This window comes from Andrena cerasifolii, chromosome 13, assembly GCF_050908995.1.
Source record: "Andrena cerasifolii isolate SP2316 chromosome 13, iyAndCera1_principal, whole genome shotgun sequence".
In the NCBI taxonomy this organism is placed as follows: domain Eukaryota; kingdom Metazoa; phylum Arthropoda; class Insecta; order Hymenoptera; family Andrenidae; genus Andrena; species Andrena cerasifolii.
In genome coordinates, this window is record NC_135130.1 from 9,620,660 (window position 1) to 9,635,616 (window position 14,957).

At 46.3% G+C, this 14,957-nt stretch overlaps 1 protein-coding gene across 5 annotated transcripts in view; it reads left to right on the forward strand.

Moving 5' to 3' along the window:
* LOC143376072 (protein kinase C-binding protein NELL1) overlaps positions 1-14,957 on the forward strand; it is a 55,737-nt gene that overhangs the window by 32,419 nt on the left and 8,361 nt on the right. For 2 of the 5 annotated variants that reach the window (XM_076825909.1, XM_076825914.1), the window contains exons 2-13: positions 681-899; positions 4,554-4,704; positions 5,953-6,235; positions 6,550-6,705; positions 6,830-7,052; positions 7,211-7,402; positions 7,903-8,022; positions 8,514-8,774; positions 8,883-9,260; positions 9,446-9,705; positions 9,774-10,016; positions 12,991-13,040. In XM_076825909.1, the coding sequence (XP_076682024.1) occupies positions 681-899; positions 4,554-4,704; positions 5,953-6,235; positions 6,550-6,705; positions 6,830-7,052; positions 7,211-7,402; positions 7,903-8,022; positions 8,514-8,774; positions 8,883-9,260; positions 9,446-9,705; positions 9,774-10,016; positions 12,991-13,040 (2,536 nt within the window). The remainder of the gene's footprint in view (positions 1-680; positions 900-4,553; positions 4,705-5,952; positions 6,236-6,549; positions 6,706-6,829; positions 7,053-7,210; positions 7,403-7,902; positions 8,023-8,513; positions 8,775-8,882; positions 9,261-9,445; positions 9,706-9,773; positions 10,017-12,990; positions 13,041-14,957) is intronic. The other 3 variants (XM_076825910.1, XM_076825911.1, XM_076825912.1) reach the window with 3 other exon arrangements.

Here is a 14,957-nt window from a genome sequence, read left to right on the forward strand (position 1 = left end):
GGGGTGGGAGCGGGGGCCCCAGGAAGGGGTTGAAGGCTTCAGGGAAACGAGGAAAAGCGCGGAAAGGCCGATAACGACCGTCGACTATGAAGAGTCGATCGATACCGCCGCGTTTCGAGAGGACTACCTTGCCCGTGCCTTCTTCTTTCCTCATCACGTTTCTTCGATCGGAGACTCCCTCTGCCATTCTCTTGACGATAGCGTCGATGATGGATGCTCCTTGATCTCCTCTTACCGTGTTTCAGGGGTGTGGGAGGGGAGAGTGGAAATACGCCATTGAACTTTATTACTCGTTGAGTGGCGGCTCTGTTACTCGATCTGGCTACTTGGGGGACGCGAGAACTTAGCGGAGTCGACGTTTGATGTAACAGGATCGTTAAGTTTTTCAGTTCCGCCGTGAGAATTCTCTAACAGGTAAAGTACAGGGTGCTCCCAGGATGACGTGTCCAATTTTCGGAGATCCTAATTGCTGTACACCGCAGTGTTGACTAGATGCGATACAATTACGTTGAGCAGTGAAAGGTCCCCCCGACTGTCCACAATCCAAACACTCGAACACCCCACTTGCACGCTGTCAGGCACTTGGCAGCGATACATTTGTATATTCATTCTGTGCTGTAATTGGTGTTTGTGCAGGCTTGAAAAAATTTAACGAGCGATGGTGTTGGTATGTTTTTCAGTGTCTGGAACGACAAACAAGAAAGAGGAAGAGACGGCGGTGGCCACTGTTGGCGTCACAGAAGAGACCACTGGTGTTCTGGGCGCGAGATCCAGGACGGGGAGCGATCCTGGAGGAGGTATAGACCTCTTGGCAGCGTTACAGCTCCACAACACCACGCGGCAGGGTGTCACACAGGTGCCGGGGCTGGTTAGGTTAAAACCAGCCTATTATCTTCAGGGTGAGTGGCGCTTTGGCTACCTTTATTTCGCGGACGATGCCTCTGATTGCAAAATGGCAATGGATACGTCAGGGGGGAGTAAAGCTGCATGAAACACGAGGATGACAATCTTTTTGTATAGTACGACGAGGGAATTCCCCCAGGAGGTCTCCTAAATGGTGAAGATGCGCCGCCACGGCCTATGAAACTGACCTTTCGCAATATCGATTAATCGCTTGTTACGTAAGCATCAGGTTCCATCCGATAAGGCGCTACTGTTTCTCCAATTTGTCAGTTCCGTATCTTTCCGTATTACGTCGGCAGTATTAGCCCCTTCGAGGGAGGGCCCTTGCACTATGCAACGTAGATGGCGCCACAGTTCCGCCACGTCAAATTGCAATAGCTCTGACATCATCCATCCGGCAAACTTTCTTCTAACCGTCACAGCACGTGTTCGCGTGTAATCCTATCCTTTTATGGGCAAAAAAAAGGGGGAAGCACATTGTGATTTACGAAAAGCAATAATCGACTTTACGGCTGGCGATGATTGTCGAGCCCGAATAGTCGCGAAGGATTGCTCGCGCTAGAAACGACCCTCCGATATGCAAATCGGGGCTATATTCGGGTTAAGAGAACCCCAGTCGAAGTGGCTTTGGTACCGCGCTCGTAGTGAAATTTACTGCATCGCAGCGTACAACCTGCACGCAACACCAACGACGTGTAAATTCTAGAAAATGATTTACTCCTGTCTCCCCCACCCATCGAAACGTTCGGTTTCGTTATTATGGGTAGCATGTGCCACGGTACATTGCCAAAAATTGATGGCCCTCTGGGGGAAGGAAATTGAATGATATCGATAAAGGAAAGTGCTTTATAATGCGCACTATATACCCCGATAGAATCCGTTATGTGCCTCATAACGTACGTTGGATCCTGAATAAAAGATGGCGGGTGGTCCACCATGTTACCTCACGTGCGCGTCACGTGACTCTTCGGCGTAGATCCCTCGGAGGGATGGAACATTGAAATCGTCGTTTAAAAACCCACCGTTCACGTCGATATTTACGCAACCTCTCCAATTCGCTTCGCCGTGTAATATCGCGAGTATCCAATTGCGGTGTCCTCCACCCTCGGCTGCGTAAACGTTGCACCCTCTCGATCCCCACCCCGTCTGTGTAGCCGATCAGTATTAGAGAAACGTGCAGTGGGGCTGAAAGCGTGACCGTCGGTGCAACGTCCGCGAAAAGCGAATAAAAGTGGCGGCTGGGGGGTCGGTCGGGCCAAGGGTGAGCCCGTGAGGAGGGGTTTCCCCGAAAGAAATTTCAATTATCAGGCCACCCTTGCCTTCTTGCACACCCTCCATCGACGGTTTCGCGGAAGTAACCGAACGTTCTCTGTGGTTTCCAGCGTCGAAACGAAGAGAACGTACTTCTTTGTTTCTCTTTCTATTCGACCACTTTGTGCCTCCCGCCCCCTCTTTGTCTTAGAGGGAGTCTTTATGGGCTGAAATCGCTGTTATCGTATCCAGCAAATCGTTTTCGCAAGTCCTGCCAAACGGCAATGGCTTCTTTTCAAGTTTCAATTGGGTTGGTTCTCGGGTTGTTTTCTTCTGCGAGTTTGCACTATGGTAGCCAAAGTAGTTGAGGGTTGACGCTCAGAATGATAATAATATTTCTTTGTTTCGGTTGGACCTCGTTGTAGTCGATGACAGGATAATAATTCCAAGTTGCACTCCATGCCGGCAGTTAACAGCTTTCCTATATGGCTCTTATTTTTCTGGTCACGTGTACACTCCCGGTAAATGTTTCTTCAGATCGTTGATCCAGGAAGAGAACGATGTCCCCGAAATTCAGTTTATTCTGCTCGAATTGGAAGGGGTTCTGGAGGGTGGCTATTGTAATCGCCGGACAAAGGACGCGGAACGATATATACCGACACGTGTCGAAGTTTTCTCTGAACATGGAAAACAAGATCTCGCGACCCCCCTTTTGTAGTTTCAGCAAGGAACGTGCCCCCACTGGTTCTGGAATTGGGGGACCCTCGGGTGCTCCTTTGTAGGGTCGGCCGATTTAATCTCCAACGCTATTTATTTCCGAAACAAATAACTTTCTCTTTGACTATCATCGCAGATGCGAAATTAAAGTTGGATAGGAATCTGAGTGTTCCTCTCATCAACCATTCTTCACAGATGCTAAAGTTTCCTAACACTTTTTCACTAGTCACTATAGATAACACATTAATATTGAGCTAAACCTAAACCTGACCTGACAAAACCAATAATGAGAGTTCCTCAATAATCCTTAGCACTGTAAATCATGAAAAGCTCCACCCAAATGCAACCCACCCACCCTAACTCAACAGACTGCATAGCCACCACTCCCATTCTATTCTTCTTGATATTTAAACCCCGTTCCAAATGAAACACCCAGACACACCCATAAGTATCAAGCCTCCAGGTCATTCTGCCACCTATTCCGTGGTCGTTAAGCCAACATCGTCCACCAGAAGCCAGTGGTACGTGTGCCAATTCTCGTGGAACGATTAGCCACTCTAGCCTCCTCGAAGGGGTCCGCTGCAGCTATTACCCACAACGAACCGTGGACGTGGCTAATCGATCGGACTCCACTCGTGGCTGTCGCAGAAACGTCGAACGGGCCCATTCGATAGTCCTCGAGCGTATGAAAAGGAGGCAGGTCGGTTTATTGCAACCCCCGGTGTCCGGTTACATTATTAAGCTCTCGCGGCGTGTCTGAAACTGGAAGCGAGAGAGGCTCGTGGCGCTCTGGATGCGCGGGGAAGCCTGCCCATGGACGGGACATGTGCACCATGCACTTTATACGCGGCCACGCACCTCTGCTGGGGTGTGTATGCGCTTGCATTCGACCCCGGTCGTTTGCACGAGACGGATTACACGGTTCGACGCGCGATCGCCTCCGAGGAGGAGCGGGCAGGGAAAGTCAAAAATTAATTCCGCCGGGGGGGACTGGCGTGGTTAATCGAAGGACAAAGGATCCGTTTTGCATAGGGGGAGTTGCAGCGCGCCTTACGATGCGTTAAACGTAACTTTATCGCCCGCGTTTTATGCGAGCTAATAGAGTGTGTTTCCTTGGCCGCCGAGGGTGTCGCGTTACGAAGTGTCGATTAACCATTTATTCCGCGGCTGATTATGACCAGAGAAGGCCTGGGAAGGTGGGGCTGCTTGTGCACGAAGAAATAAATCGAAGGTACTAAAGGTACTAAACTAAATTTAGAGAAACGATGCGTTTTGGCTTGTCGACGACAGGATTCGGACGAATTTCCACGAGCGAAGCGCGGCCAATCGAATTTCCACGTCAACGCGATTACGTAACTGGGTGCTTGTGAATCGGGCAAATCGATGCGAGCAACGAAAAATTTCGGCTGACCTACATCGAGGATCAGCAAACTCTTTAGCTATCTATTCGAACAACATTCCCGAACTTCTCTGAATTGCCTACGTAGCACTGATTACGTAGTACAGATTCCGCTGAACTTTGTTGGGCCACCCACGCGATTATTATCGATGCTGATGATTATCCTAGGTTTTATGAATGTTTGGAAATCAGTGCTAAAAATTAGGATATCGCGATAAGTATTCTTAATTGTGAGCGTGAGGATCGAGCTGGACGCAAGAATCATTGAGTTTTACTACTTTAGGCGAGGAGAGGGAGCTCCGACTGAACGAGGTGAGCTTCGAACGAGCGGCCACGCTACTCCGGCGGGTTCCGGAATTCACTATAGCCGCCGCTCTTAGACAGGAGGAGGCCAATTCCGGGACGATCGTCGCCTTTTCACATGGGAACAATAGGTGAGTATTGTAACAGTAGTAGTTGAGAATAAAGGCAAACTTTTGGTTCTGACCAAACACCAAGGATTCAAAGGATCAATAAAAGCAAACAAAAAATTTACATAATTGTTGGTTGGGAAACATCTAGTTTCAGAGGTACAGTGTGTACGTGGGTCTGATAGGGGTCGCGATATTTGCTGGCACTGATAGGTGGCACTACCGCTGTTGGGCCTGATTAGTAGCGTCACAGTTATTCGAACTAGGAGGTGGCACCACCATTGTTGGAAAAATTACCTGTCGCCACCACGATTAGAACTAATACGTGGCGACATCTTGCTTGCTGTAACTTTATGTCGATGTAATTGTGGAACACTTACGAACATACATTTGCACGAACTCTTTTTCTCAATTCGTGTGCCCCGACATTTATGTAATTCATTCATGTAGAATCTAGTATAATTGAAAAATTGACAATAATGTGGAGAAAGGTGGAGGTTTATTGCCGTTTTCGATGAATAGCTGTGATTCGGCAGTAAATTGGAAACAACGATGCTTTAACAGTATCCAAGAACGGAAAAAGGTAGAAAGGCCAGTCTTAAGGAAGTTACTGTGTCAATTGTTGAGCCGGGACGTACAAGAGCACTTAACCCCAAAGTAGTCGCACCCTCTGTTGGCACGTGAGGAGTGCAGTCTAGTCGTTTTGACCTGGCTGACACAAATTGGATGCATGCGCCTACGTGTCCGCGTATTAGACGGGTAATTAACACGCTACGTCGAGCAGAAATCACGGCCAGCTTAAGCGGAATTTAATGTTAATTCACTGTTACCTCGAATTGGCGATTCATCGTAGGGGTTTGCAAGAGACATAGCGTATTCCAAATCTATGGTTTATCCCTTGGTCTATCTATGAACTTTACCAGGTCAATGGAAAACATCCGACACGTATTTTCACGCTGATGTCTGTCTAGTGAGTCACAAGCTCGAGATGTAGATATCGTTTATTAATGGCATCGAAGCGATCGTGTTTTGCTTCATGTTAGGAGATTTGTCGATGATGAGCGGAATACGGAAATCGCGATGCATACACGCAAACCGCTACCTTCGGATTCAATCACGTAATCCATTTATTCCATGCACCACATTTCAATTAAGAGCATGAAATGGGGTTTAATCGATCCCTTCAGATGTTATTCACGCGTTCTCGTATGCTTGCGCAATGGAGTGATTTTGAAATTTGAAGGGCAAATGAATTTTCCATGTAATTTGCAGATATTTGGAGCTGCAGAGCAGCGGTCGTAAGGACGAGCTTCGACTTCACTACGTATCACGCCGGGATGGTACTGTCCATGTGGAGGCGTTTCCTTTTCGACTGGCCGATGGCGCCTGGCATAGGGTCGCCCTGAGCGTAAGCGGCTCGCAGGTCGAGCTGCTGGTCGACTGTCATCCCCTGTACAGGCGGCTGCTTAGGCCAGGACCACCTGACACCAATTTCACTCTGCCGCAGCTTCAGCTTTGGGTAGGACAGAGAAACGTCAGGCACTTTCTTTTCAAGGTACGAGTCAGTCATTTCAAGCTTGTGCTGATTCTGATTCCTCTAGTTGATACTGTTTCGAGTCTCCTGGTGTACGCTGTGTCCTTTCCGAATGGTTTTCTAACATTCTGGTAGCACTACAGGTAACTTCAACCTAATCCCTGGATAAAGTTAGCTTCGGTTCCAATAAAGGATAAGGCGTACTCCACTTCCTATCGTGTTATCCCTCAGTCTAGTATTGCACACCACTTTTATAAATCAGGATAGCACTACTTCTAATCCTAAATACGAGCTTCACCGAATTGAGATAAGTTGGCACAATTCTCGCGCCACAGGGTGCTTTGCAGGATGTGAAGCTGATACCAGGCCCCCATGGCTACCTTTCCCAGTGTCCTCAGCTCGACTCGTCCTGTCCCACTTGTGGTCAATTTTCTATACTACAAAACACGGTGGAGCAGCTGATGCATAATCTCAACGAGTTAACGCGTAGGGTGAGTGAATCCTTGCAGCATCAACAGAGTCCTCGTCATGAGCTGGACCTCTCTCAGCGTCTTCAACGTTCTAGCCCCTAGCGGTAGATAACCAACCTTTTCTGATTGACGTCCTTCCTTTTAGCTAGCCGCTGCAGAGGGCAGAATAAGCAAAGTGGAGGAGTGCGAGTGCCAAAAGTCATGCAGGGCTAATGGCACCGTCCACGAAGACGGTGCGACTTGGGAGAAGGGTTGTCAGCAGTGTTCTTGCGTCCACGGCGAAATCGAGTGCAGGCCAACACCCTGCGCCCCTGTCACTTGCAAGAATCCTGTCATTCCTCAGGGGCAATGCTGTCCGATCTGTCTAAGTAAGCTTTCCATTCGTATGGGGCCGCAGACGCCTATCGTCGAGTTAGAATAAGGGTTAAGGGGCATGTGATGCCCATTGAGCAGTCCAACAGCCCAAAATTCGTTTCTGTTCTCTGTGATAGCTGGTTAATTTGCGTCGTGGTGCGTCTGTTCCCAGAGCAATGTTACTTGCATGGTGTGATTTACGATCACGGTGAGAAAGTCTCACCGAAACAGTGCGTAGAGTGCGACTGTTTCGATGGTAGCTTCACTTGTCAGAGATTCGACACGGAAACAAGATGTCCACCACTGCCTTGCCCGCCTAGCGAACAAATTAGCGTAGCCGAAGAATGCTGCAAGTTCTGTCCAGGTAAGCTCACACGTATAGTCGTCAGATGTCGACAGTAGTTCAATTTGTTACAGCAAACACAAAGGTGTAGTCGTGTGTACGTCAATCTCTTGCCGTAAAATAATTCTGGCTTTCATTGCGTAACGAATAACGAATGCATAATCACTCACTATCATTGCTTGTATAACTTTTTAACAAGAGACCAATGTTATGCCCTTTACTAGAGATCTACTCATCTCCCATAAAGAGATTAAGTACCAAATGAAAAAGCGATGCATGTCGCGTCAGGAGACCCCTAGTCGAGCTTTCACATCCCCCATTTCCATTCAATACGACCGTAACGCCATTAAAGCTTCGCGAATGGCCAGCATGTCGAATTAACGAAAAATTCAGTCCTGGACAGTGCCAATCCAATTCCCTGGCGGCGGCAGCCTACCGCTAAAACTCAACTAAACACACTAATCGAATTTTCTAACCATCTCTCTTCTTCATCTGTGCCTGGCTAACCCAATTTAACCCAGGGGTGGACTACTGCGCGAAGGGCCACAAGTGTCACGCTAACGCGTCTTGCCTGAACCTCCAGACAACCTACGCCTGCCACTGCGATATCGGTTTCCAAGGGGACGGTCATAACTGTCACGGTATCTAATGCTTTCCTCTAACTTAACTTACCGCACGCGCGTATTAACCATCCCGTAATGCCGATGGAAGTGTACGCGCTTCGACCGCGGGTCGATGGGGAATTCCTCGCTGACCACGTGCAATTTCCGATCGACCCGCCAACGTGAAATATTTAAACGATCATGTTGACATGCGGGGAACGTGACACGTGCGTACACACGCGGTTCTTCGATGGCCACGTTCAAGAGCCAGATGTTCGGCTGGGATGATCGTGGTTACGAAATTGCGGTTACGGGGATACGGATATTCCCACTGTGAGGCAGCGATTCTCAGAATTTCTTGACAATTGATGACTCTTCCATGGTCAGTTTTAGTTTACTGCCTTACAGGGGGCACATCCGCAACTTCGTAATTTGATGATTTACTTCGTAGTGGTCTAAAAATCGCCAGATGTCGGGAAGGCACCACATTCCTGTACGATGTTTATCTAAGAAACATGTCAATACTTCAGACGTAGACGAGTGCAAGCAGCAAGGTGGCTCCGACGGTCACCACTGCAACGCCAACACGAAATGCGTCAACGTTATCGGCTCCTACACGTGTGAGTGTCTTCCGGGTTACCACAGGGTTGACAAGTTCAACTGCGCTGAACTGGACGAATGTACGACTGGCCACCATGCCTGCGACGAGCATGCCACTTGTGTCAACACTGCGGGCAGCTACTACTGCATCTGCAAGGATGGCTACACCGGCGACGGCTACACTTGCAAACGTACAGTATCCAATATTGCCTTTGATGTCTGTTGCGGTATTAAAAAAACATTTTCTACCCATTCTCTGATTGTCAGCACTAATGACATCTTGTTTCCTTCTGGTTTAGCTAATTGCAATCAGACCTGTCAGAACGGTGGTGAGTGCGTGGCGCCAGGAAGATGTTCTTGTCGACGCGGTTACATCGGCAATAGTTGCGAACTGGACCTGGACGAATGTGCGAGCGATCTTCACAGATGCCACCAGTCCTCCACTTGCTTCAATATGCCCGGTTGGTACTATTGCCGCTGCAAACCCGGGTACAGAAGCGCTCTTCACGATAGCACTCAGGGTACGCAGTGTCTCGACATCGACGAGTGCAATGATCAAACGATCGAGAGGAGGCACACGTGTCACCCAAGCGCCAAGTGTGTTAACACTGAAGGTGGATATGAGTGTGTCTGTCCACCCCAGGAGGACAATCACACTGTGGAGGAGTGCCGACTCAGTAAGTGCTAGATAAAACAGTATCCAAAGATTTGGTATGCCAAGTGTCTGACTTTCGAAGCTATCATCAGTTAAAGAACTTGGTCAATGACTCTACTTGTATTCCTACAACGCCACCTATTCCTAGCCTATGTCTTACCAACAACGCAACTAGGACTCTATGTCGACTACGTATGTCCTGAGTAGGTTGCTGGTTCGAAAGTCGAGAAGTCGCGAACGGCGAGACCCTAGCTCCAGCCGGAAACCCCTGCAGAAGATGCACATGTAAGGACGGCGTGATCACGTGCAGGGATCCCATTTGCGATTGCAGCGCTCCAGGCAGCCACAGGGACAAGTGCTGCCCTCAGTGTGACCCTGCAGCTTCTTGCAGGCACCAGGAACTACATCACCTAGTCTTCAGGAGTGGTGAACGATGGATATACCAATGCCAGACTTGCGAGTGCCTGGTAATAAGATTATCCATCATATGTCCACTGTCCCTTGCAGCTATTGATGAAACGAATACCTGTTGCAGTACGGCGAAATAGACTGTTGGCAGATGGAATGTCCACCAGTGACCTGCTCTAACCCTGTCACAGAGGACGGGGACTGTTGTCCTCGCTGTGAAGATGATCCTTGCGCGAGGGAACTGCCCGGAAACGGCACATCTCTGTCGGTCCTGACCCGACCAAGGCCTTGTAGCTACTCTGGGATCATTCACGACAGCGGCAGCTCCTGGCAGGACCCCCATGACAAGTGCACCACATGCGAGTGCAAGGTAAGGAGGACGTCAGGCCACGGTCACGTCGAAGGACCGAAGAAACCGAATCGTCGGTCCTTTATCCGTGCAAGGCCCGCAGGATACGGATAGGAATAGGGGGGTTCGTGGGAGAAGAGAGACAAAGGGTAGAGAAGAATCGATGGTCCAGACGAACGGCTATAGCTTGATCTATATAGAACAGAGATTGAAGTTTTGTACAGGGTCCTCTGATCCTTTTATTTGCTGGGGCAGTGACTTGGACTCGGGATACTTTTTAGCTATTTGGACGGCCATGACAGTTTTATACGTCAGCGCTATCTAGCCTGCGCTAACTGCGCATTCTTCCTTCACGTTTACATATATATTTATTATGTATATAAATGTATGAAATAATCTGGCCAATGATTCTTCACGTCGTGCTCTCTTTTCGCGCGAAATCAAGAGCTCAAGGTCAGTAAATGAAAAGTAAATATCGCCTTAACTTAGCCGTGGATCTGTCATGTGTCTAATCAGTTGCGTTCATTATTTTAATTCGAGGTTAAGAACAGTTGCTGTGCGGCAGGCGTCCATTAACAAAAACAGAATACACGTGGCGGATTAACATTACGTTAACATTTATCACTTTTCCTTGTTCTTTTCCAAATATGCTTTAGTGTTATTGATTATAAATGTTCCGTTATCATTGCTTCTTATATGCATGACCAGGCATAAGTATTCGTGATGACTATTTTCCGTTGTAAATATTTAAAGATAAACGTAACATAATTGTAAATATATCATCTACTACTTGATGTAAATTCAACTATCGCGGTGCTTGTTCCATATGAAAATTACGAATGAGCTTTAATGTGCTTACATAATGCTTTCAGAATATTAAAAAACTTATTAATATTAATGTATATTTGTTACATTAAATCGCAACTATACGTGTGCCGTTCTTACAAAAATTAAAAGACAGCGGTAACCTCAGGTACTATTCATAAAATGTAGGGCAGAAAACCCTTTTAAATATACAATAATCGTTCTCCTTTAAATGTACATTTTATCTTGAAACACAAAACTGTGTATGGACTCTCGCTTATTGCATCATACTGCATTGATTATTTTCCTATAGGTAGTTTCGTATGCTCCATCCGCCACGTGTACGATTAAAGTCTAACACACACGAGCATATACCTTTTCGTTTTCTCGCTCTTTCTCTCTATCTCTTTTCGTCTCTCTTATTTATTTACCGTGTCAGTAGGTAACCCTCGTATAACACAAGGTGCCTATATACTGACTCTAATTTATTTCTAGTATGCCATTTATTTTTGCGGTGTGTATAACGCGTGTCGATTTCGCAAAGCTGTGCGCTAAAATCTTCGTATTTGATACGCCGAGAGAAAGACTGTACAGAACTGAAAGAAACACAAGCTTTTCCGATGCTGTGTTTTCGTCGAAGTCTTTGACGTTCATAGTTTTTCACATAGATTATCTCAAAGCTAACACCAATTCACCTGACTTAATAATAACCTAATATATTCCAGTTCAACACGAACATAACCTATGAGTACTTGAAAACCTAGCAAAGTATTCCCTCTCTATAGGCTCGATGCTCAGGTCAGCTGACGTGCATATAGCCGAGTGTGACATGACATATATGCTCACCATCGGCAGAGACGATGGTAGAGATGACTCTGGTGCATATAGTGAGGTTGAAAATTGGGCATATAGCGAGGGTGAAGATCGAACATATAGAGAGAGAATAAGTAATCCACCGAGAACTTGAAGACTTAACGAAATATTACACAGTACCTGAAGGTTCTAACAATAAAGCATACTGTTCAGGAACATCTTCTTTCGGCGTTAGGTGCCATGGTGTCGTGCTAGTCTTGTTATTATGCGATCTCGAGCTGTATTCACCACTTGTAAATTACTCCAAGCCGTGTCTTTTGACAAATACCAGCGTCCGAGACACGTTCAGGGGCGTCCCCAAGCTAGCCTTCAATTAGATATACATATATGTGTACGTTTTTTTCGTTGGCTGCCTTGCACGCGGCAGTGTTCATTATAATTAGTCTTTCACCTTCAGTAAAGAAAGACGAGACGTCCCAAAATTCGGCACCGTATATATAAATATTTATTCTGCATGTCTATCCAATGATCAGAGTAATCTCATTCTATGCGTAACGTAGATACAAGAGTCATTGTTATTGTTGTTATTATTGTTTCTCCTAGTGACAATTGAGTTACCAATTGTAATAAGTTTTTTGTTTGTCCCTCGCTCACTGTATGAGCCAAGTCCTAAATAGCTTATTCAAGAACAATATAGGGATCTCGAGCACCTTCGATCCAGATGTTCATTCCTTCTGATCGTCACTGATCGCTCGCGGCTCAGGAGACCAATATACCATATTGGGATCGACGCTATCGTGGCTATCAGCGGGCAAGCTAAATTCAACAGACCAACACGATCGAACACTGCCGCGTAGTGTAAAAAGGAACCGCGTCGCGTAATCGAGCAAAAAAGACTGTGGACACAGAGAATTGGTAATATCATTGCTTCGGGTCGGCCCTGCATGGATCGTATTCGATACATAGTTGCCTGGCAACGACTAATCGAAAGCAGACCCGACCTCATGGCGAACGATGTAGCATGGCCTAAGCCTTGTCGATGCGTTCACATCAGCATTCAGTTTTCACCAAAAGCAGGCACATTGGCCCATTTTCTATGGTATGCGAAGAACAATCCATAAAATACCGTTAAATGAAATAAAAATTATTAGAGGGGATAGAGTCAGAACCCGAACAAAGTGTCTGATTGAGACTCAAACAGGGGCTAATAACGAGGGCATCTGACAATTTGGGCTGGGTGAACGGATCGACCTGGATAGGTGGACTGATGTGCTGAGCAAACAAAAAATAGTGCTGATAACAATGATGTGAAATTTTTAACCCCGCCATACTGCCCGTGACGACTAACCTGATAGCCTAACGATGGGTATCCTTGCAGGTGCCGTACTGCGCCCAATTGGTGAGCAATAGCGCGTGTTGTGTGCATCGGTAATCACGTCACTTCTACCTCACCTATAATCTCTCTACCCGCCTCTTCTCTTTTCGTTATTAATGTCTCTTATTGTTATTGTTTATTGTCCATGACTAATCTCGAGCTCGGGTGCTTTCGTTCCTACCTGCCTGCTTAGATAGATACTGTACCCCTCTCTGCTTCTTTTTGCCTTTCTGTTTCTCTCTCTTCACTGTATTACTGAATTCTTTAGATTCTAGTAGCCCGCGTATTCCACATTAGAGCTCTTCCCACTCGTTGATCGCCGCACGCTCGTCACTAGGCTTCCTCCATTATGTTTTCTGTGGCTAGGTTAGGTCTGCGGAGTGTCTATGTCACGTGACTGCGGAAGGCTAAGTTAAAAATTCATTTACGGGATGTGGTTGCGATATTGGCACTATAATTTTCTTCCTTCTCGTCAGAGACTGTGGAAATATAAGCTGGAGGTTCTGTAGAATCTCGTTGGAAAGCTTTGTTCAGGAAATGGATGTTAGGAGAGTAGTTAGCACGACTGTTTCATCTCGTAATTGAGTGACAAACTCACCTACAAGGGCTGCTTGGATAAAAAATGTCGCGAACAGTACGTGGCAGAGACTAGACGTAACATTAAGCCAGGGAAATGTTAATTCCATGGGGGAATCGCGAGCACGCCGCATGATTCATAAACTGAATTCTTATAAAAAATATTCTTGATCGGCAGGTCGTGAGGTCGACGATCTTTCTATTATTTTTAATTCCAGCACCTTAGCACAAGTTCCCTCACACAATAAATTCTAATTTAAATTAATTTATTTTATTGAGAATAAGTCTGTCAAAACAGGTTCCAGTATTCCACAAATTTTCTCATTTAATTTCCTTCGGATTCAACCGTTTCATGCTAACCATCGAAAGATCGATCAAGAAGTATACATATGGAAACTTCATTCTAAGTACAATGGCTGAAGTGCACGTTAAAAAAAAAATTGCATGCACCGACTCACCCCACGCTCTCATGACTAAACGATTCGATTAACTTCACTTATTGCGCACACTTAACCCCGAGACGCACTGTCCACCGACCTTGCTCGGTAACGTAGATCCCTTTCTTACCGGTTGTTGGTATCGGTCGGGGCGCACGGCACACGCGGTGACAGACACACACACGAAAAAGAAAACACACGGACTGCATTTTTATACGTTTCTTTGTCTTTTTTAATTATGTTTTTTCGTTACACTTGAGCCTCTTTTGCACCCTCCTCTGATCTGCATTCGAGATTCAATAGAAGCACCAAGAGTCTCTTTCTCTCTGTCTATCGAGTGTTGTCCAGCAACGATTCTGGCAAAGAATTTTCACGAATTAGACTCAAGGGACTGTTTTTAATTACGTCGCACTCTCGTCGAAAAATAAGAGAAGTCAAACGTTTCAATTCGATTTCGTCCAATATACTAACAGTTTGTTTGTTTTTTTGGTTGTTTGGCAGACTAAGAAACCAATTACTTAGAAACATCTATCCTACAGTAAATCCTTTGGTATAAACTCACTGTGACATAGACTTATATTGAAAATTACCCTGAAACTACAATCTAGCCTCACTTCTTAAAGGGTTATTACCGTTACTTTGCCAGAATCGGGGCAGATCGTAGTGGAAGCCCAGACACGTTGTCGTCAGGTGTCGATACATACTATGGAAATTCATTGTTTTGTCTTCCCGAATGTCAACAGCATGATTGTCATTAAGAAGTTACTGTAATTGTGGTTGTAAAGCATAAACAATCCAAAATGTCTGATTGGCTCACGTGAGGTCGATAGAGGAAATGGCGTCGAAGTCGGTGCGGTCCGGACATCACGATGAGGTCACATGAACGTGAGGTGGCTGGATATTCACATCGATTTTACTTTATCCACAGCGGAATCATGTGCTGATTCCACGAAACAA